This window comes from Hyla sarda, chromosome 3, assembly GCF_029499605.1.
Source record: "Hyla sarda isolate aHylSar1 chromosome 3, aHylSar1.hap1, whole genome shotgun sequence".
Taxonomy (NCBI): Eukaryota; Metazoa; Chordata; class Amphibia; order Anura; family Hylidae; genus Hyla; species Hyla sarda.
This window is the reverse complement of record NC_079191.1, coordinates 340,976,263-341,000,911: the sequence shown is the minus strand read 5'-3', so window position 1 is coordinate 341,000,911 and position 24,649 is coordinate 340,976,263. Positions and strand designations below refer to the sequence as shown.

Here is a 24,649-nt window from a genome sequence, read left to right as displayed (position 1 = left end):
AAGCATGTACTTTGGAGGTATCTGTTGTATCTGGCATAAAGATATTGGTCAGCAGATCATTTTAGTTCTGTAAGTTGCAAAGTGAGGCCTCTATAGTTTCATAAACAGCCACAAATGCTCAATCGCACTGAGATCTGGAAAACTTGGAGGCCAAGTTAAAGGGGTATTCCAGGCAAAAACATCTTATCCCCTATCGAAAGGATAAGGGATGAGATGTCTGATCACGGGGTCCGCCGCTTAGACCCCCCGCTGGGACCCCCCGCGATCTCCCTGCAGCAGGGGCAATCGGAAACTGCTGGGCTTCTGAGTCGGGGACGTGACGTCAAGCCACGCCCCCTCCATTCATTTCTATGGGAGGGGGCGTTGCGGCCAATACAACCCCTCCCATTGAAATGAATGGAAGGGTCGTGGCGTGATGTCCCGTCCCCATCTCGGAAGCCACGGCGGTTTCCGAAACTGCAGATGCAGCTGCTGCAGGGAGATCGCGGGGGGTCCCAACGGCGGGCCCCCCAAGATCAGACATCTTCTCCCCTATCCTTTCGATAGGGGATAAGATGTTGTTGCCCAGAATACCCCTTTAACACCTAGACTATGTGTCATGCATTTCTATATTTTTGTTAAGACAGTTTTGTAGGATGCAATATCATGCTGAAAAAGATCATTGCCCTTAAGAAGAAATTAGTAAAACAAAAGCCATAGAGCCCAAGATTGTTCACAACTTTGCTAAAAGTTTAGTTTGGCTATGACTAAAACTTCAGGCAGTTTGGCAAAACCTGCTAAAATAACATAAGCAACATGGCTTCAGAGAATCCCATAATGTCACATGGCCTCAGAGAATCCCATAATGTCACATGGCCTCAGAGAATCCCATACTGCTGTTCAAACAGCTCTTCCACTGAATCAAGAGGCAGTATAGGAGTGATGTTATAGCCCCCACAATCTCCCTTATGAGGCCCAGTTTCTTACCCATCTTCAGTGTGCTTCGGCCCCCACCTTCCTGGACGAGAGCAAGTGACAGCCCACTCAGCAATATTCCACCTCAGCAGGTGATTGACTGAGTGGACCTTCATTTGTTTTAGTGGGGGCTGTAATGCGCCGAGGACAGGTAAGTAGCATGGGCCTGTACTGGAAGACCCTTCACAATCAGACACTTATCCCATATCCTGTGGATAAGTATCTGACAAGTTCAGTTCTCACGAGTACCCCTTTAAGCATGCCAGTATTTTTGTTTGTTTTTTAGTTTTATGTTTTTTACACTAAGCGTAAAAAATTACTGAGCTGCCAATACTGACACTCACTAGGATGACAATCTTGTTCCTACACCCCAAAATTTGAATCATTTTTCACCTTTTGTAAAAAGCCACTGCTATATTATTTTCCAGACACAAAACCTGTTACTACTGCCAAAAATAGATAATTTTTGGAGCACTTTGAAAAAAAGCCATTGCTTATTTTGATACCTCTGTGTGCATATTAACACTGGCAGGCATCTGCCTCCATAAAGGGATAATTTTAGCACATTCATTTTAAGGATTTAAGATACATTTTAAGATTATTTTTAATTTTACCACAGGTACCATTCATTTACCAATAGCCTTACATGTTGCCGTAAGTGAACCTTGTCTATAATCTGCTCAAAAACACATAGAAACACTCCTAGGTTCTTAGACAGTTTAATACACGTTATTGGGCTATTGTTGAAGCACAGGTTCAGATAGAACTAGTTAGATCAAAACCAGAACTTTTTACCAGATTTTTTCAAACCAGCAGAACCTAACTTTTGAAAAGTTTTCTCATCTCTACCACTACCATGGAAACCTTTTTTTTTTTTTTTTTTTTTTAATCAACTGGTGCCAGACAGATTTTTAAATTACTTCTATTAAAACATCTTAATCTTTCCAGTACTTTTTAGAGTCTGTATACTACAGAGGAAATTGTTTTCTTTTTGGAACACAGAGCTCTCTGCTGACATCATGATCACAGTGCTCTCTGCTGACATCTCTGTCCATTTTAGGAACTGTCCAGAGCAGGATATGTTTGCTATGGGGATTTTCTCCTACTCTGGACAGTTCTTAAAATGGACAGAGGTGTCAGCAGAGAGCACTGTGGTCATGATGTCAGCAGAGAGCTCTGTGTTCCAAAAAGAAAACCATTTCCTCTGTAGTATTCAGCAGCTAAAAAGTACTGTAAGGATTACGATTTTTTAATAGAAGTAATTTACAAATCTGTTTAACTTTCTGGCACCAGTTGATTAAATAAAAAAAAGTTTTCCACGGGAGTACCCCTTTAAGCATTACTATTACCATAAAGGGATGGATGTTGTCTTCATTAAAACAAGTTATTTAGAGATAAAAAAAAAATTGTCAATTTCTTTCAAAAACTGCACCATTACAAATAATTACAAAGTATTAAAAATGTATTTACTTTAATGGAACTGAGCTGCAATACCACACAAAACCAAGAGGATAAATATGTCACTGTTTTTGGGCAAAAAAAAAAAAAAACTGTTTTCTCATCCTGGATAACTTCTTTAATGTTTGGGTAGGTAGTACAGTCAAAGTAACATTTGCATGAATGTCAGGAACCAAAATTTTCCAACAGGGTATCGTCCTGGATTATGCTCCTGGCTAAATTCATGTTATTTGCTTTCTATTACATTATGTTATCTTCTGTCATTTGCATGCTCACGGCCACATCCTTTTTCAGAGAATAGTATGAATAAGCTTGAATTTGATATTACTTGTAGAATTTTGAAAGAAGACAGAGTAAAATATTTTTGCCAATAAAAATGTCCAAGCTATCTTGCACTGAATGCATAAATTTAGATATTTTTACAAGATTACATGGTTTATTTTTGTTTTTATTTTTTATAGGAGAGCAGTCCATTTCACTAATGTTTTTAAGTTACCCTCCAAGAAGTTTCAGTAATGAGCTGTATGGCTGGTACACAGCTTCCAAAATGTTTGTTTCGGTAAGTATGAGTGATCTGTAAACTAAATCTGTAGCTAAATTTGAACAAAACAAATCTTATTTTTGTTTTAATTAATTACACTGTAAAAAGTGAAAATTGTTGACAAATGCCATAACAAATCAATGTACATAATTAGTAGGAAGATATTGGAGATATTTTGATGAATCTTGGTACACATGGTACTTATTTGTCAACTAAAAATATAGAATAGTTAAACTAACCCTAACCCAGCTTTTCCAGTCTCCTGAAGAACTCCAACATGAATGCTTTCAGCAGACAGGTGGAGAGAATAGTTATTGCAGAGGCAGGGAGAGGGGATTTGAGCTTTACCAGACAGATATTCTCTTCAAAGGTATGAGAAATCTGAGAAAGGACTGTGAGTCTTGTACTGTGCACTGTGTGTCACTCAGCTTTCTCAGTCTTCTGAAGAGCTCCAATATGACTGTTTTATTACAAAAATATTATTTCCAGCAGACTGGGTGGCATGATATATATATATATATATATATATATATATATATATATATATATACTTACTAGATTTAGGCTCTATTCTCTTTGCCGTGCGCAGGCGCGTCCGTGTATGTCACGTGAACATCTCTCTAGTCATGTGACTTCATGAGGCGTCACCCTTTTTTTGATCATGTGGCCCTACGTGGCGTTATCCCATTGGCTGCCGCCCTATTCCCGGAAGTACAGCGACAAGCACGCGCTGCTGCTGCGCCGCAATGCCGCTGTACATACATTATACCACGCCGCTTCTCATGCGGGTGTGACGATGTCTATAGGATATCTATACATCCTTCTTTTTGATTGGGTGAGTGCCTCGAGATTCCGCCTACTCTCCTTCCTGCATTTGTTTGATTAATTATTTTTCACCTGGTGCACTATTTAACTTATTATGCACTTTATATGTATATTTTATATACACTGTTATGCACTTTATGGGTACATATATTATATACCCACTTAATCATGATACTATATGTATTGTATCTCCTGTACACTTTTATTGTAAGTTTTTTATATATCTGTAACACTTAATTATGTAATTGATGTTTTATTGAACACCATATATAACTTGCTCGATGGTCACTGTTCACTTGTGCTTGAAAAAGGCCGCATGTGCGGTTTAAACGTAGCAATTGGAATGAAATAAACCACTTGATACTACTCCGTGTGCTGTAGCAAATCTGTTCTTCTAGTGATACGGACCCGGGACCTGGGACCAGCCGCTGCGTGCACCTATGTTCACACTTCTTTGAGGTGCAGCCCACCCTGCTTTTCTATATATATATATATATATATATATATATATATATATATATATATATATATAAATATATAGTTTGGACACACCTTCTCATTCAAATAGTTTTCTTTATTTTCATGACTATGAAAATTGTATTATAGACATAACAAAAAAGTGTGAAACAACTGAAAATATGTCATATTCTAGGTTCTTCAAATTAGCCACCTTTTGTTTTGATTACTGCTTTGCACACTCTTCGCATTCTCTTGATGAGCTTCAAGAGGTAGTCACCTGAAATGGTCTTCCAACAGTCTTGAAGGAGTTCCCAGAGATGCTTAGCGCTTGTTGGCACTTTTGCCTTCATTGGGTTCAGGTCTGGTGACTGTGGAGGCCAGGTCATCTGGCGCAGCACCCCATCACTCTCCTTCTTGGTCAAATAGCCCTTACAAAGCCTGGAGGTGTGTTTGGGATCATTGTTCTGTTGAAAAATAAATGATGGTCCAACTAAACGCAAACCGGATGGAATAGCATGCCGCTGCAAGATGCTGTGGTAGCCATGCTGGTTCAGCATGCCTTCAATTTTGAATAAATCCCCAACAGTGTCACCATCAAAGCACCCCCACACCATCACACCCCCTCCTCCATGCTTCACGGTGGGAACCAGGCATGTAGAGTCCATCCGTTCACCTTTTCTGCATCGCACAAAGACACGGTGATTGGAACCAAAGATCTCAAATTTGGACTCATCAGACCAAAGCACAGATTTCCACTGGTTTAATGTCCATTCCTTGGGATTTTTAGCCCAAACAAGTCTCTTCTGCTTGTTGCCTGTCCTTAGCAGTGGTTTCCTAGCAGATATTCTACCATGAAGGCCTGATTCACACAGTCTCCTCTCAACAGTTGTTCTAGAAATGTGTCTGCTGCTAAAACTCTGTGTGGCATTGACCTGGTCTCTACTCTGAGCTGCTGTTAACCTGCGATTTCTGAGGCTGGTGACTCCGATGAACTTATCCTCCGCAGCAGAGGTGACTCTTGGTCTTCCTTTCCTGGGGCGGTCCACATGTGAGTCAGTTTCTTTGTAGCTCTTGATAGTTTTTGTTGCTGCACTTGGGGACACTTTCCACCTAGAATATGACAAATTTTCAGTTGTTTCACAATTTTTTGTTATGTCTATAATTCCACATGTGTTAATTCATAGTTTTGATCATGTCATGGAAATAAAGAAAACTCTTTGAATGAGAAGGTGTGTCCAAACTTTTGGTCTGTACTGTATATATATATATATATATATATATATATATATATATATATATACAGGATATACATATATATATTCCTGGCCAACACCAGGTACTCAGCTAGTCTATATAAACATAAAATTAAACATATGTGTATGGGTATATGTGTGTATATTTATGTTACAGCATAACTTTTAAATGGCTGAGGATGTTTTGGTACTTGGTAACTTGGTACACATGTATCTTATCTGTCAAATTAGCATATAGTAGAGTTTAGGAATGTCGAAATACCGACAAACTCTGCAGCCCAAGAGAAGAGCCCATGAAAGTCTATGAGACTTGTGATACATCCCCTAATCATAATGCTCTCTGGTTGTGGAGTTTGCCCTGGAGCTTTAAACATCCTGCCACTGGGCCAATGTCATGGTTAAGTATGATTTAACTGTCTGTCAGGCGTGTGCAGAGGTTAGTGTGGGGACAGGAAGAGGGGACAGGGGAGAAAGGTAAGATTTATTGTGGCCTGAGAGAAGATTGAGGGGGGGGAGACATTAGTGAGGAGGCAGAGAGAGGGCATGACATCGCTGCTACAGGGAGAAATTAATTTACTGCCGGGGCTTCAGAAGACTGGGAAAGCTGAGTGGCACACACGATTTACCTGTCCTGCAAGCAGGTGCAGGGAATAGTTAGTCCTGGGGTAGGGAGAGGGGACAGAGCTGGCAGGGGGGAAATATTTATTGCGGGCTGTATATGTGCCACCCAGCATTCCCAGTCTCTGGAAGGCAGGAGTGCAGGGGGGATGATGTTCTTCAGTACCAAGTGACATTCCCCTGAGGTTTCAGTTTAAACTAAAGTTAACCCAGTAACAGGTGAAAGTACCAGCAAGAAGGTATCAGAGGTGGATTTAAACGCATATAGGTAGGAATGAAAGAATCGAATCTGACAAATTCTAATTCTTTACGAATTTCAGGAAAAATTCACTTTGCAACGAATGCGAATATCGCCACAAATCGCTTCATTAAACTCCATTTAATGCAGTCCAGGCTCCAGGGCATCTAAGATGGTGGCTCCAGATGTTAGGACATGGGGCAAGGAATGCTGGGAACGAGGGAACAAGGGTTGGCAGGTTGACCCTGAATCACATGCAGCATGCAGCCTATCAGCAGCCAGCCATCCCTGTGATGTCACAGCCCTATATAATCATCAGCCAGTTTGCAGCCACTCACATCAGCATTCCATTGCAGAGAGAGGGAGAGGGAGAGAGCAGTGTGTGTTGCACAGAAAAGCATTTTAACAGCAGAGATTCACCTCAAGCCTAAATCCAGCCTAGAATCACTGATAGGAAATGGAGAGAGATTGAGAGAGAAAGTGCAATTGTTGGTGTATTATAGCAGTGATTAACCTTAAGCCCAAATCCAGCTTAGAAGCACTGATAGGGAAGGGAGTAAGATTGTGAGAGAATATGTGAGTTTGTGAGTGCAATATTAGGTGTAGTACACAGCGACTGTTTGCTGCAGAACTGGTGTGTACAACAACTGAAAAGCTAACAGTAGCCAGCCAGTTAGGGTTAGCAGAGCACTAAAAGCCATGATCACCTGCTATTGTCCTCTATTAAGTGTAACATATGTGTACATAGGGGTGTACCATTTTGTTCCTGTTACAGTCTAAAGGGCCTAGTTACTGTGAAAGGCCAGCCAAAAGTACACACCTGCTTGTGTTGTAGACAAATACTACAACGTAGTGTAGAGCATTGTACTTCCCTCATAAGTGCCTACCACATACGTACATCTAAGTGGTGTACCAATTGGGTCCTGTTAAAATCCTAAGGGTCTAGTTACTGTGAAAGACCAGCCAAAAGTATACACCTGCTGGTGTTGTAGACAAATACAGTTTTAAGTGTAGTGAAGCGTATTGTCCTCCCCTCATATACATTGGGGCAAAAAAGTATTTAGTCAGCCACCAATTGTACAAGTTTTTAAAGGGGTACTCCCATGGAAAACTTTTTTTTTTTTTTTAATCAACTGGTGCCAGAAAGTTAAACAGATTTGTAAATCACTTCTATTAAAAAATTTTAATCCTTCCAGTACTTTTTTGGGGCTGTATACTAAAGAAAAATCCAAAAAAGAAATGCATTTCCTCTGCTGTCATGACCACAGTGCTCTCTGATGACCTCTGCTGTCCGTTTCGGGAACTATCCAGAGCAGGAGAAAATCCCCATAGCAAACATATGCTGCTCTGGACAGTTCCTAAAATGGACAGCAGAGGTCAGCAGAGAACACTGTGGTCATGACATGAGAGGAAATCCTTTTTTTTTTTGGATTCTCTTTAGTATACAGTCCCTCCACGGGAGTATCCCTTTAAAAAGATGAGAGGTCTGTAATTTTCATCATAGGTATACCTCAACTATGAGAGACATAATGAGAAAAAAAATCCATAAGATCACATTGTCTGATTTTAAAGAATTTATTTGCAAATTATGGTGGAAAATAAGTTTTTGGTCAATAATGAAAGTTCATCTCAATACTTTGTTATATACCCTTTGTTGCCAATGACAGAGGTCAAACTTTTTCTGTAAGTCTTCACAAGGTTTCCACACACTGTTGTTGGTATTTTGGCCCATTCCTCCATGCAGATCTCCTCTAGAGGAGTGATGTTTTGGGGCTGTCGCTGGGCAACACAGACTTTCAACTCCCTCCATAGGTTTTTCTATGGGGTTGAAATCACGAGACTGGCTAGGCCACTCCAGGACCTTGAAATGCTTCATACGAAGCCACTACTTAGTTGCCTGGGTGGTGTGTTTGGGATCATTGTCATGATGAAAGACCCAGCCATGTTTCATCTTCAATGCCATTGCTGATGGAAGGAGGTTTTAACTCAAAATCTCATGGTACCTGGCCCCATTCATTCCTTTACACGGATCAGTCATCCTGGTCCCTTAGCAGAAAAATAGCCCCAAAGCATGATGTTTCCTTCCCCATGCTTCACAGTAGATATGGTGTTCTAAGGATTCTACTCAGAATTCTTTCTCCTCCAAACACGACGAGTTGAGTTTTTACCAAAAAGTTCTACTTTGGTTTCATCTGACTATATGACATATGCTCTTTAGCAAACTTCAGACTGGCCCGGACATGTACTGACTTTATCAGGGGGACACATCTTGCACTGCATGATTTGAGTCCCTGGCGGTGTAGTGTGTTACTGATGGTAGCCTTTGTTACTTTGGTCCCAGCTCTCTGCAGGTCATTCACTAGGTCTCCCCGTGTGGTTCTGGGATTTTTGCTCATCGTTCATGTGATCATTTTGACACCACGAGGTGAGCTCTTGCGTGGATCCCCAGATCGAGGGAGATTATCAGTGGTCTTGTATGTCTTCCATTTTCTAATAATTGCTCCCACGGTTGATTTCTTCACATCAAGCTGCTTGCCTATTGCAGATTCAGTCTTCCCAGCCTGGTGAAGGTCTACAATTTTGTTTCTGGTGTCTACAACTCTTTGATTTTGGCATAGTGGAGTTTGGAGTGTGACTGTTGAGGTTGTGGACAGGTGTCTTTTATACTGATAAGTTCAAACAGGTGCCATTAATACAGGTAACGAGTGGAGAACAGAGGAGACTCTTAAAGAAGAAATTACAGGTCTGTGAGAGCCTGAAATCTTTCTTGTTTGTAGGTGACCAAATACTTATTTTCCACTTTAATTTGCAACTAAATTCTTAAAAAATCAGATAATGTGATTTTATGGATTTTATTTCTCATTATGTTTCTCATAGTTGAGGCATGCCTATGATGAAATTTACAGGCCTCTCTCATCTTTTTAAGTGGGCGAACTTGCACAATTGGTGGCTGACTAAATACTTTTTTGCCCCACTGTACGCACTAAGTATATCAGGCAGAGAAGTGCCAGGATGTGCACAGTGGAGTGGCAGAGGCAGAGGTCGCAGCAGACAAGGGGCGAGTGGCAGCAAGAGGCCTGAGCTCCCAATATCAACTAGCGGTGGTGTCTCGTCCAGCAACCCATATGCCGTTATCTATTGGTTAACATGGTTATCTACTTCATCACAAGCCTACCTTCCCGGGAGGTAGTGGAATACGGGTTCCTGGAGTTGGCGGCAGTAGCAGTCAATCAGTGCAGACTGTTGATGAGAAAATCAGCTACTCGGCAGTGTGGCAGTTATTCATCAAGCACCATTGCCCTGCGTCAACATATGCAGTGTCACCATAAAGCGGCCTGGGAGAACCGTGGCTCCGTTGTGGTGGTCCGGCCTGCTGCATCCCCAGTGGCACGCCGCTCCCTGTTTCAGCCAGCCAGGGCTCCAACACCTCAGCCGAACGGAACTGTGTGTCATACCCATCTTCTGTCGCTCCAGATGCTCCTGCTCCTCCCACTTCAAGTCAGTCATTCCACCAGCAATCCATCGGTGAAGCCATGTCCAAGAGAAAACAGTATGTGCTCTCTCATCCAACGGCACAGAAGATGAATGTGCTCCTGTCTAAGTTTCTGGTGCTGCAGTCCCTTCCTTTTCTAGTGGTGGACTCTGCACCTTTCAGAGAACTGATGGCTTTTACGGAGCTGAGGTGGAGAGTCCCAAGCCGTCATTTGTTTGCGAAAATGGCAGTACCAGCCCTGCACAATTTTGTGGAACAGAAGATGGGCCGGTCCTTGAGCTTGTTAGTGTGTACTAAAGTGCACGGCAGCTCCGACATTTAGAGGTGTAACTAAGGTCAAGGACAATAAATGTCCTTTACAGCCCACTGGATATATGAAGTTCCTGCACAGCCACAACAGCAACTTACACAGGTCACGCTGCTTCCACCTCCACGCTCTCAGGCTGTTGGTCCTGTGACAGTGTGCGACTTCGCCTCCTCATCCTCCACCATGTCCTAAGCCTCTACTGCATTGACAAGTCTCAGTGCCCCTCCAGCATACCATGTGTGAAGGGCATGGCATTGTCTTACTGTTCTTCACATGGTTTGGCTTGGCGAACGGAGTCACATAGGGGAGGAACTGCTAAGTCGTTCACCAAGAAATTGAATTATGGCTTACTCCACTAAAACTGGAAATGGGAACATGGTGACCGACAACGGAAAGAACATAATGTCTGCGCTGCGACAAGGAAGCCTGAGTCATGCGCCCTGCATGGCACAAGTGTTCAATCTGATTGTCAAACGGTTCCTGAAGTGTTTGCCCCATCTGCAAGTCAATCTAACAATGGGAAGGAAACTTTGCATGCACTTCAGCCACTCGTACACAGCAAAGCAAACCCTACTTGAGCTACAGCGTCAGAACGGTACCCCCCAACATAGTCTGATTTGCAACGTTTCCACACGTTGGAATTCCACCCTCCATTTGTTGGACTGACTATACAAACAGAGAAAAGCAATCACCGATTTCTTGATGATCCAAGCGGATAGGGGGACTCCCCTGGATAACTTCAATTCGAACCAGTGGCAGCTCATACGTGACACCTGCTGTTTGCTTAGGCCCGTTGAGGAAGCCACATTATTAGTCATTCACCAGGATTACAGGATGAGCGACGTCATTCCTCTGCTTCATTTCTTACAAAATGTGTTGGAAATTATTGCTGGTCAGGGCACTGGAGACGTGGCGCCTACATCTCATGGCCACATGAGCCCTGTGGGGGCTGAACTGGAGGGGGAGGGGCACAGTTTAGGTTTCACGAAATGGGCGGTTTTTCTACTCATCTGACAGGAGAGGAGGAGCAAGAGCAGCCAGAGGAGCTAGAGGGTTATGAGAAAGGCGAGACAGAGGACCAGACTCACCATGGCAGTATGCAGTGGAGATGGAGGCAGGGAGTCCCTCCAAGTCACTTGTACAAATGGCACGATGCATGCTCAATTGCTTGCGTAGTGCCCGCCAAAATGTCACCATTTGGCAGCGGGATGACATCTGGGAGGACAAACTGACCTACTACAGAGACATCCTATGTAGTCAGTTGGTCGATGCTTATCTGCACCATCGTTCATCCTCTAACAGGTCTGATTTGGGGGGGGCATCTGCGCTCACCTTCCAGTGCCATGGCTGCTGGGTGGCAGGAGAAGTACCAGCTCCATCAGCAGCAGCCTGAGTCTACAGTCACTGATGAGTAACATAGTAACATAGTTCATAAGGTTGAAAAAAGACCAGAGTCCATCAAGTTCAACCTATATCCCTAATGAGTCCCTACTGAGTTGATCCAGTGGAAGGCAAAAAAAATAAACTCATACTCAAGGTAAAAATTCCTTCGCGACTCCAAATATGGCATTCAGAATAAATCCCTGGATGAACTTTCTGTCCCTATAAATCTAGTGTACAGAACCAGCGATGTTATTATTCTCCAAAAATGCATCTAGCCCCTTTTTGAACTCTTTTACAGAGTTCACATGACCACCTCCTCAGGCCGAGTATTCCACAGTCTCACTGCTCTTAGAGTAAAGAACCCCGTCTGTTATAGATACAGTCCTGAATATAAATAGATCATGGGAGAGATCTCTGTACGGTCCCCTGATATATTTATACATAGTTATTAAGTCTCCCCTAAGCCTTCTTTTTTCTAAACTAAATTACCCTAATACTGATAATCTTTCTAGGCGCTTTAGTCCTCCCATTCCCCAGCTCCACTATATCTTTCTTGTACACTGGTGCCCAGTACTGTACACAGTATTCTATGTGTGGTCTGACTAGTGATTTGTACAGCAGTAGAATTATTTCCTTGTCATGGGCATCTATGCACGTATTGATGCACCCCATGATTTTATTTGCCTTGGCAGCAGCTGCCCAACACTGGTCAGTACAGCTACATTTACTGTTAACTAAGACTCCCAAGTCCTTTTCCACGTCAGTCATTCCAAGTGTTCTCCCATTTAATACATAATCCCATCCCGGATTATTCTTCCCCATGTGCATTACCTTACATTTATCAGTGTTGAACCTCATCTGCCACTTCTCAGCCCAAACCTCCAACCTATCCATATGCATTTGAAACAGTTCACTGTCCTCTATTGTGTTTACCGCTTTACAGAGTTTAGTATCATCTGCAAAGATTGCTACTTTACTATTCAGCCCCTCTTCAAGGTCATTAATGAATATATTAAATAGGAAAGGACCCAAGACGGACCCCTGTGGTACCCCACTAGTAATAGTCACCCAATCAGAATAAGTACCATTAATAACCACTCTCTATTTCCTATCACTGAGCCAGTACTTACCCACTTACACAAAATCTCCCCCAGACCAATCCTTCTCATTTTATGCACCAATCTTTTATGTGGCACTGTATCAAATGCTTTGGAAAAATCCAGCTATACGACATCCAGCGATTCCCCCTGGTCCAGTTTGGAGCTCACCTCCTCATAAAAGCTGATCAGGTTAGTTTGACAGGACCGATCACTCATAAAGCCATGCTGATATGGAGTCATACATTTATTTTTATAAAGATACTCCAAAATAGCATCCCTTTACCCACAATTTACATACAACGGAGGTTAAACTAACAGGTCTATAATTCCCGGGGTCACTTTTTGACCCCTTTTTAAATATTGGCACCACATTTGCCATGTGCCAGTCCTGGGGAACAGTCCCTGTCCCTATAGAGTCCCTGAATATTAAAAATAGGGGTCTGTCTATCACATTACTTAATTCCTTTAGAACACGGGGGTGATTTGTCTATTTTGATTTTTTGTAGGTTGCACTGTACTTCTTCCTGGGTTAGACAGGTGACCTGTACTGGGGAGTGTACCTTATCTCGCTGTATTTCACCTGGCATTTCCTTTTCCTCAGTGAATACAGTTATATTAATGTTTGCTTTTTCCTGATCCCCGTTTATAATTCTTCCTCATCATTTTTTAAAGGGCCTACACTTTCAATTTTGACCTTTTTGCTATTTATATAGTTAAAGAACATTTTGCCGTTAGTTTTACTCTGGCAATGAGTCTTTCTGTCTCTATTTTTACATATTTTATCAGTTTTTTTTACATATTTTACATTTTTCTCTATAGTTTTTTAATGATTCTTCACTGCCATGCTTTTTTAGTAGTTTAAATGCTTTATTTTTGTCATTTATTGTTCTTTTTCATCCATGTTGGTTTTCTTTTGTTTCTGACCCTTTTCTTCCCATTAGGTATGTACATCTTACAGTGAGAATTTAAGATATTTTTAAAAGTCTCCCATTTAGTGTCAGTATTCTTGTTTTTGAGGACATTATCCCATTTTATATTGTTAAGGGCTTCTCTGAGTTAATCGAACTTTGCCTTCCTAAAGTTCATTGTTTTTGTGGCCCCTCGCGAGATTCCCTTATTGAAGTACTGATAATGTATTATATTATGATCACTATTTCCTAGGTGTCCTTCTACTTGCACATTAGTTACTCTGTCAGGTCTGTTGGTTAATATGAAGTCTAGTAGGGCGTCCCCTCTGGTCAGGCCCTGCACCATTTGGGAGAGATAATTGTCTTTAGCTATAGTCAGAAACCTGTTTCCTTTATGAGATTCACAGGTCTCAGTCCCCCAGTTTATATCAGGATAGTTAAAGTCCCCCATTATTATCACATCATTTTGATTTGCTGCCTTGTTTATTTGCCTCAGTAATTAATGTTCTGCCTCTTCCATTGTGTTTGAAGGCTTATGGCAAACCTTTCTTCACCCGCATAATGAAGCAACTCATCATCAGCAGGTAGACCTGGAGCAGGACTTGAACCAGCAGGTGGTGGCATACCTTGACATGACCCTGCCAACACACCTTGAAGATCTGCTGGGCTTCTGGGAAGCCAAACTTGATTTGTGGTCGCAACTAGCAGAGTTTGCCTTGGAAAAGCTGTCCTGCCCATCCAGTAGTGTGCCATCAGAGTGGGTGTTTAGATGCCCTATTTAGTAACACTTGCCAAGAAGGGAATTAACAATGTGAGAGTAAGTTTCAAAGAACCTTACGTTGTTCCCTTTCATCTTTTAGAGGTCTTTGCATCACATCTTGGTGGTGTATGTGGCACATAGTGTTTTTTGCACACCTTTCCTTTTATTTGAAAAAATTATTTTGTGTACATATATTTTATCTGAAGAATATTATTAAAAGTTAAGTTTTACGTAATGCATATCCTCAATACTTTTACAAAGAGACCGTTTTCTTCTGCCTACCTGCCTCAGTGACAGCTACCCTTCAGATACTGCCACCCGCCTGATGCCACACATCTGATGCCAAGTTCTCCTTTTACATCCACCTTCATTACTGGTATTGCAACCCACCGCCCCACTTTGTCACTGGGTCACTTTCAGGACTCCTGTTGCTGCTGATGACACCTCCAGGCTATCTCATTCTGCCCCAATATGTTCTCCTCATGCTGCTGCCACCTCCAGGCTGTCTCATTCTGCCACCATATGTTCTCCTCATGCTGCTGCGACCTCCAGACTGTCTTATTATGTCACTATATGGTCTCCTCATGCTTCCGCCACCCAGGCTGTGTCATTTAGCCCCTATATGGTCTTCTCTTGCTGCCGCCATCTCCAGGATGGGCCATTCAGGCAATATATGGTCTCATCTTGCTGACGCCAACTCCAGGCTGTGCCTTTGAGCCACTATATGGTCTCCTAATGATTCTGCCACCTCCAGGCTGTGTCATTCAGCCACTATATGGTCTCTTCTTGCTGCCGCCAACTCTAGGCTGTGCCATTCCGCCACTATATGGTCTACTCATGCTTCCGCCACCTCCAGGCTGTGTCATCCAGACACTATGTGGTCTACTCATGCTTCCACCACCTCCAGGCTGTATCATTCAGCCATTATATGGTCTCCTCTTGCTGCTGCCAACTCCAGGCTGTGTCACTTTACCACCCCACTATGTCAATGGATCACTTTCAGGACTCCTGATACTTCTGATGCCACCTCCAGGTTATTTCATTCTGCCACTATATGTTCTCCTCATGCTGATGCTAGCTCCTGGTTGTCTCATGCTGCCACCATATATTCTCCTCATGCTGCAGCCACCTCCAGGCTGTCTCATTCTGCCACTATGTTTTCTCATTATGCGGCTGCCACCTCCAGGCTATTTAATTCTGCCACTATATGGTCTCCTCATGCTGCCGCCAACTCCAGGCGGTGTCATTCAGCCACTATATGGTCTCCTCATGCTGCCGCAAACTCCAGGCTGTGTCATTCAGCACTATATGGTCTTCTCCTGCTATACCGGTTGGGCCCCTCCCCCCCGCGAATGAGTGAATTATCCGCCGCAGCGCACTGTCCCCACATTGGGGAACTAATCATATTTGACCCGCGAGCGCTATTCTGCTCCCCCCCACATGAATTATCAGCTGCGCTGTCCCCACATCATGTCACCCGTGTGCGCTCCTCTGCTCATCCTCATACAATTTGCAGGCCGCTGGCGCTAGAAATCTGTACTACAAATAACGCTGCAAAAATAAACAAAACAAACTTTAACTTACCTTCCGACGTGGTCCCTCCTCATGGTCCCTCAGCTGCGGTCCTGGGGATGGAAACGTCACAGAGCCGTCAGCCTATCACCGGCCGGAGCGATGTCCCGCCTCGGCCGCTGATAGGCTGAGCCCACTGTCATGTAATGAGCATACATGACAGCGTGCTCAGCCTATCACCAGCCGCAGCAATGTCCCGCCCCCGGCCGATTATAGGCTGGTGGCTCTTTGACTTTCCTGTCCCAAGGAAACTGCAAGAGGACCACAGCGCAGGACAGTGAAGACGGTAGCAGAGCAACGGGGGAACGTAGGCAGGTTAGTTAAAGTTTATTTTCTTTATTTTTGCAGCCTGGGAAACGTTATTTGTAGTACAGATTTCTAGCGCTGTGGCCCGCAACTCATAGGAGAATGAGCAGAGGAGCGCACGCGGGTGACATGATGTGGGGACAGATGTGGGGACAGCACAGCTGATAATTAATTGTGAGGGGGGGCGGGGGGTGTTGGGAGAGAAGCAGCGCCCAGGTCACATGGGGGGGTGCGGGCGGGGGTTATACCGTTAAATACCGTGAAACCACCATCACTTAAAAAAATACAGTGAAACCCGTTTTTGCTCATACCGCCCAGCCCTAGGCTGTGTCATTCAGCCACTATATGGTCTCTTCTTGCTGCGGCCAACTCCAGGCTTTGCCATTCAGCCACTATATGGTCTCTTCTTGCTGCGGCCAACTCCAGGCTGTGCCATTCAGCCACTATATGAACTCCTCATGCTTCTGCCACCTCCAGGCTGTGTCACTTTACCGCCCCACTATGTCAAAGGGTCACTTTCAGGACTTCTGATGCTTCTGGTGCCACCTTTCTCACCATCTCATTCAGCCACCATAAGTTCTCCTCATGCTGATGCTAGCTCCAGGTTGTCTCATTCTACCACCATATTTTCTCATCATGCAGCTGCTACCTCCAGGCTATCTCATTCTGCCACTATATGGTCTCCTCATGCTGCTGCCAACTCCAGGCTGTGTCATTCAGCCACTATGGGGTCTCCTCATGCTGCCACCACCTCCAGGCTGTGTCATTCAGCCACTATATGATCTTCTCATGCTACCACCAACTCCAGGCTGTGTCATTCAGCCACTATATGGTCTGCTCATGATGCCGCCAACTCCAGGTTGTGCCATTCAGTCACCATATGTCTCCTCATGATTCAGCCAACTCCCGGCTGTGCCATTCAGCCACTATATGGTCTCCTTATGATTCTGCCACCTCCAGGCTGTGTCATTCAGCCACTATATGGTCTCCTCTTGCTGCCGCCAACTCCAGGCTGTGCCATTCAGGCACTATATGGTCTCCTCATGCTGCCGCCAACTCCAGGTTGCGCCATTCAGTCACTATATGGTCTCTTTTTGCTGTCGCCAACTCCAGGCTTTGTCATTCAGACACTATATGGTCTACTTATGCTTCTGCCACCTCCAGGCTGTGTCATTCAGCCACTATATGGTCTTCTCTTGCTGCCACCAAATCCAGGTTGTGTCATACAGCTACTATATGGTCTCCTCATGCTTCCGCCACCTCCAGGCTGTGTCAATGTACCACCATATGGTCTCCTCATGCTGCTAGCACATTAAATAAAACTTTTTTAGTGTTGATGTATTTTAAATCTTCAATTTAAATGTTAAAAAATATCTTTAATCTTTTCAATTGTGAGGTCCAATGGTCTCCTCATGCTGTCGCCACCTCCACACTGTGTCATTCAGGCACTATATGGTCTCATCATGCTGTCCCCACCTACATGCTATGTCATTCAGCCACTATATGGTCTCCTCATGCTGCTGCCACCTCCATGCTGTGTCATTCAGCCACTAAAATTTGGCGAATCGGCCAAATCAAATTTTTCTTAAATTCACTCATCTCTACATATAGGCAAATGATTTTAGAAACTGAAAGGAACCACATTTTTAACTGAAGGCAATATTCCATAAGTTCACTATTGACATACATCTATGCAAAATAAAAAAGTATTTTTTTTATTCGCTATCATTGTATATATATATATATATATATATATATATATATATATATATATCTTAATTTTTATAAGAACAATGACTCCTACTAGGTAACATTAGGTAAAATATTATCTCACATGACCTTTATGGCTGAAAGGTTTGCCTTCCCATTTATGTATAGTTTTTATTTCCTAATCCCCGAGTCACCAAGCAGAGAATCGAAGCTGTGGAATTCGCAAAAATAGCAAGATGTTGTGGGTGGTGGGTACCTGTGCTTGCAAGCTGAGTCACTGGATGGCATACAAGTTTTTAAGTGTAATAAGTGTATAAGTGTGTCGCTATGGCATAGCATTAACCCCTTAAGGACGGACACATTTTTTATCTCAATGACCAGGCTCTATTTTTTTAATTTGACATGTGTCTCTTTAAATGGTAATACCTTAAGGACTCTTTTTTTGAGCATAGCGATTCTGAGATAGTTTTTTTGTGACATATTGTACTTTATATAAGTGGTGCATTTTTGTTGTGGAAAATTCACAAATATTGTGAAAAACGGAAAAATTTCAGTTTTTTTTCTGATTTATTTATAGTGTTCCCTGTGCGTTTCAAGTGATGTTATATTTATTCTGTGGGTCAGGACGATTATAGCGATACCCATTCTATACAGCTTTTTATGTCCTTTTTCTTTTTTCTGAGCAAAATGATTTTTTCCCCTTTTTTGTGTTATCATGTTCTGACAGACGTATCTTTTTTAGTTTTCGTCTGACGCCATTGAGTGAAGGCTTATTTTTGCAGGATAAGCTGTAATTTTTATTGGTATAATTTTTACGATACATGCTACCTTTTGATCTTTTTTATTCCGCAATTTGTATTTGGCGAATTTTGCATTTTTTTTGTTGTTTTTTTACATCGTTCACCATGTGGGATAATTTATATTAAAGCTTTATAGTACATGTCATTACCAACGTGGCAATACCTAATATGTATATGATTTTTTTTTATGATAATACAGGGCTTTTATTGGGAAAGGGGCATTTTTTTTATACTTTATACTTTTAATGACAAACTTTATTTTTAAACTTCATGCAGGTTATACTATTCTGCAATACATTTGTACTGCAGCATAGTATGACCTGATCAGCTGCACACAGTACAGCCTGTGCGATTAAGCCTGTGGCTGGATCTCACAGGCTTCCGAAGCAGGCAGACAGGAGGTCATCATCTGACCTCCTGCTGCCATAGCAACCAATGGCGACCCGTGATCTGGTGGCGTCACCGCCATTGGTGAACAGGGGGAGCTCTCTCCTTCTGTTACCGGAGATCAGTACTGTGGTCAGATTGACTGAAGCACTGAAGGGGTTAACTGTCAGGATCGCAGCACAGCTCTGCTCGTGGCACCGTGATCGAGAATGGAGGTATATATACGTCCATTTGCATTAAGTCACGGAAAAAATGGACGTATATATATGTCCATTTGCAGCAAGGGGTTAAACAGTGAAATCATTCAAAACATTGCTTATAACAGTCCCCTATGGGGGACACAAAAAGTTGTATAAAACAGTAAAAAAAAAGGCAAATTGCTGATTTTTGGTCACATCATATAATATGAAACAAAAGACCAAAAAGTCCCATTAAAACAAAAATGGTACCGTTAAAAACTACAGATCACAGAGCAAGAAATGGGGGAGACATAAAAGCTTATATCCAAAGACAGTTAATAAGAGGAGAAGTAAATGTCTCAAAATTGATGTATGCAAGGCTTGAAATGACAATGACCATTTAATAGGATTAATTGGTTAGAGGGGTTTCCAGGACAATGATGGCCATCAATGAGGAGTGCAGCTCCAAATGATGGCATGCCCCTCAATTACCACTCCATTCATTTTCTATGGCAGCCATGGAAATCCCTTTAAAAAAAAAACTTTTTTGATTAGTGCCACATCTGTCAGTGGACTACATCTAGCAGCGCAGTTTATTACCTATGTTTATATTTTCATAGGTCATTTAATCATACATTTCTAAAAGATACTTACTGGCCCTCATTTACTTAGAAAATCGGGTTGTAAGTCTATGTTGCTTTCTTACCCGACTGCTTTTTTCCCCTGGTATTTATTATTATGTCACATCCTGTTTGTCGCACGTGGGTTTTGTTGGTTTTGGTTTTCAACTCCTCTGAGTTGTCGGGAAAAAATTTAAAACAATTCAACAAATTCGGGTTGGAAACCTTTATAAATACGTGGGAAAGCTCAGAAATGTCAGGTTACACCCCTTTTTCGGGTTTGGGAGAATCCACATCGGGTCCGTCGGGAAAATGTCGCATTGTGTCGCAGACTGGCGCACGATGTCTGCGTCATGTCGCAGACAAAGATGCGCCAATAAAACCCGACAAAACAAGTCGGGTTTAGAATAGTAAATGAGGGCCACTGTGTTCATTAGTAAACTTTTGCTAACTTTTGCTAATTCAATAATATTTTTCATAGAATTTCACAGTATGCTGAAGATTTATGCATAGACTGCAGTAACATAACCTTTATAAGCCAGAGGTGACACTAAACTGACTGCTCTTGATTTACAGTATATTGCAGCCTTATAATTCATATATTCTTCTCATTGTTCTCGAAAATATTCTACTGAGTAGAAAACTGTATTTGGAGATGAGGCATTGAGAGTCTTTCACTAATGATTCAAAAACTCTTACTTGAAGTGTATTCAAAGGAATCAAGAAAGATGCCAGATGTCTGAAACTGACAAAGGGTCAACATTTATTAACCTATTTCATAAACGATATTATATTCTGAAAAAGTATAATGCAAAGAACGCTGCTATTATTACTAATAGTTTAACAGTACAATATCTATATTAAAAAATCCAATCAGATTCTCATTTCAACTTTTGTTAAAATGTCTTCTTAAAAACTAGGATGTATAATTTTCAATGTATTTCTTTTTTTTTATTATTATGAATAAAAATATCCTAACCTTCACCCCACCCCTGCAAATCAATACAACTGCCAATTTCCAGGGCTTTATTGCTGTAACTATAGATGGAATTTTACTTCTCAGATTTTTAGTTGAATTTGGTCATCAACTTTGCTTAAAGGGGTACTCCGGTTGAAAACTTTTTTTTTTTAAACGTACTGGGGCCAGAGAGTTAAACAGATTTGTAAATTACTTCTATTAAAAAAATCTTAATCCTTTTAGTACTTTTTAGCAGCTGTATGCTACAGAGGAAATTCTTTACTTTTAGAATTTATGTTTTGTGTTGTCCACAGTGCTCTCTGCTGACACCTCTGTCCGTGTCAGGAACTGTGCAGAGCAGCATATGTTTGCTATTGAGATTCTCTCCTGCTCTGGACAGTTCCTGATACGGCATCAAGTGTCACTAGAGAGCACTGTGGACAACACAAAAAATAAATAAAAATAAATAAAGATTTTCCTCTGTAGCAAACATCTGCTAAAAAGTACTGAAAGGATTAAGATTTTTTAATAGAAGTAATTTGCAAATCGGTTTAACTTTCTGGCACCAATTCATTAAAAAAAAAAAAAAAGTTATCCAGCTGAGTGCCCCTTTAATTATGAAAAAATTGTCTAAAGAAACCCCCAAAAATCACTTGAAAGGGTTTTTTGTGTAGAACCAGGCAAAGACAAACATATCAATAAAATACCTTGTTTAGATTAAAGGGGTAATCCTCTGCTAGACATCTTATAGGAGATAGGTTTCTGATTGCAGGGGTCCTGCTGCTGGGCTACCCCGTGATCTCCATGCAGTACCTGCCATTCTAAACAGTATGTTTAGAATGCTAGTTCCTGCGGTGAGAAACGTTACGTCCTCCTCATGACGTCACGTCACACCCCCTCATGATGTCACACCACTGCCCCCTCCATTCATGTCTATGGGAGGTACCCACTGCGGGAGATGTTACGCTCCCCCCATGAGATCTTGCCATGCTCCTCATGACGTCTGTAACGCTGAGCGCTCCGTGGCCCGGTCCTCCCCCAGAGCGCTCGCGGTGTTTGGCTCCTGTTTGCAGCGCCCTGGTCAGACTCGCTGACCGGGAGCGCTGCTCTGTGTCCCCCGGTGGGGATGCGATCTGCGCGGCGGGACGTGCCTGCCCGCGGGTCGCATCCCATTCCGTTCACCTGCCCCGTCCTCCTGCTCAGTCCCGGCGCATGCGGCCCCGCTCTCTAGGGCGCGCACGCACCTAGTCTCTCAGATTTAAAGGGCCATCGCACCATTAATTGGTGCCTGGTCCAATCAGTTCCCAATCTTTCCCTACACATATAAACCCACTTCCCCTTCCTGTCCTTGCCGGATCTTGTTGCCCTAGTGCCCTGAGAAAGCGTTTTGTGTGTTCCCTTGCCTGTGTATCCATACCCTTTGCCGTTGCCCCTGACTACGAATCCTTGCCACCTGCCTTGACCTTCTGCTACGTCTGACCTCGCCCTGCCTTGTCCTTGTCTACCGCGCCTGCCTCAGCAGTCAGTGAGGTTGACTCGCTATCGGGTGGAACGACCTGGGGGTTACCTGCCACAGCAAGTCCATCCCGCTTTGCGGCGGGCTCTGGTGAATACCAGTAACCCCTTAGATTCCATTCCCCTGGTACAGCCCACGCCATCGCCTCACTGACACAGAGGATCCACTCCCGTGTCCTCCCCGCATACCAGTCCGGACCCTGACAACGTCACACCACTCACCTTCCATTCATGTCTATGGGAGGGGGCATGACAGCCGTCACGCCCCCTTCTAGGGACATGAAGGGAGTGGGGCGTGACATGAAAAGGGGGCGTGGTTTAACATCTCCCGATGCGGGAACCCAGCATTCTATACATACTGCCGGATGCTGCACTTAGATCATGGGGGGGTCCCCGCTATACTTACCTAAACCTGGTCCCCTGGTGCAGGTGCAGTTTGTTGGCTTCTGGTCCCCTGCCATTAGCCTATTCTTCCTGATTCAAAAATAAGTGGATAGAGCATGACCTTTCCACTAAAATTGGACAATGCAAAGACCTGTGGGAGGGGGTCTCCACCTATGGGACGGAGCTCCGTTTTTCTTCAATACAGATAACCTAGCGGCAGTAAGTATCTTTGAATTGGGTTGTGTTGAGTAGCCTGGACATGGATTATCCCCCATGAAGTATTAAAACTTTCTTTCGCAGGGAAGATGAGGGAAGTTTTCAATGCTTTATATGTTTAGAGTCACACACAGCGCATTCGCAGCGTATTTGATACTGCGGATGCACTCCTTGCAGTCACAGGGTCACAGCAGAGTGAGGTCCTGACCTACCTGGCTGCAGCATGGAGCTCGTTCTGCAGTTGTTCTGTGACTGCCACTGCAGATGCGCTGTGTTTGACCCTACCCTATCAAAAGTTTATTTTTAACTTGTTTTGCATTTTTACTAATAGGGTTTATGTAGGCAGATTATGCTATTGATGTCAGTGCTAGTTATTGTGACAGAACAGCTAAAGTTCTATTTATATTAAAATATATAATAAAATAACCACATTACAGACTATATGTATTTTTATTTATAAAAAAAAAATAGAATTGGAACAAATCTATACATTTTCTGGAAACTCTTTTTTTGTTCCAATATTCTCTCATTAGTCCAAGTCAATTTTGCTGAAACAGAATTATTCTACTTTTTAATAGATGGTAAAAAACAGATGACCATTTTGACCCAAATTAGGATGTGTGAATGTGATTATTGTAGTAAAACTATAAAAAAAACTTTACCTAGCATTATTTTGATTTTGACATGTTGTTACAGAAAAGTTTAACACTGCATAGTACCTTAAGCTTTTATTAAAGTGACAGCTTCGGGGGAACAGTATATGAGAGTAGCAAGTGTGGGTCTTCACTAATCAATGAATTTTACTTATTTTAAGTCAGGGAACACTAGTTATGCCTATTAAATTGAAAGCTTAAAGGGACCTTGTCACCAAGGTACCCCAATATAACCAGTTGTAACATGTTATATATGTAAAGATAAGGTTTCTTACTATGCCTAGTTGACCCCCTTCCCATCCAGGAATGTGAAAAAAAAACTACTTTTAAAAATTCAGTGCACAAACCCAAGGATGACGTGGCTTCTGCACTAGTGGGAGACTTTAGGAAGCAGAACAGTAAATCAATCCCCCCTATTCACACCTGAATTAGCTAGATTACACTTAATATGTGTGATTACAGCTCGGGCGCAATGACTAGTTCGGGAAGCTGCACACTCCTATGACTAATTGAACATCATTTACCTAAAGCATGGGAGATTTTCAAAAGTTGTTTCCCCACTTTTATGGAGGAGCGAGATGACATCATGGCATAGTAGGAGACTTCCAATAACATAAAAAGAGAATAAGCCACCTATTCACACCTGGGTCATTTTTATGCATTTCTTGTGAGGGTTCTTCACTTACTTCGTAACCATGCAGAAAAAGAATTCAACGCCACACATAAATCTTTGTTTGTTTTTATTTACTTGCTTTAGTGAATTAATATCTTAAATCCACAGTTCCATATGCAAAAATAGTAAAAATTTTTAACATATGAAAAATATCACCCAAGGCGCACCTTCCTGAACAAGCTAGAAATTTTCAGCTCATTTCAGGGCCTTCTCCGGCTGAAGATCCTTCCTCTCATGAAGGGGAACAGAGTGGAGATTGTGTCCACACTTACGACGTTTCGGAGGACACGCCTCCTTTTTCAAGTATCCCTACCGTTCTCCCATCACCACATTACATAGGAAAAAGAACTCATTTCTGGGAACGAGAATAACAGTATTA

General features: G+C 42.5%; 1 protein-coding gene across 1 annotated transcript in view; it reads left to right on the top strand.

Annotated features, from left to right (window-relative positions):
- LOC130362620 (proton-coupled folate transporter-like) overlaps nucleotides 1-24,649 on the top strand; it is a 752,995-nt gene that overhangs the window by 547,553 nt on the left and 180,793 nt on the right. The window contains exon 4 of the mRNA XM_056567415.1: nucleotides 2,874-2,971. Within this exon, the coding sequence (XP_056423390.1) occupies nucleotides 2,874-2,971 (98 nt within the window). The remainder of the gene's footprint in view (nucleotides 1-2,873; nucleotides 2,972-24,649) is intronic.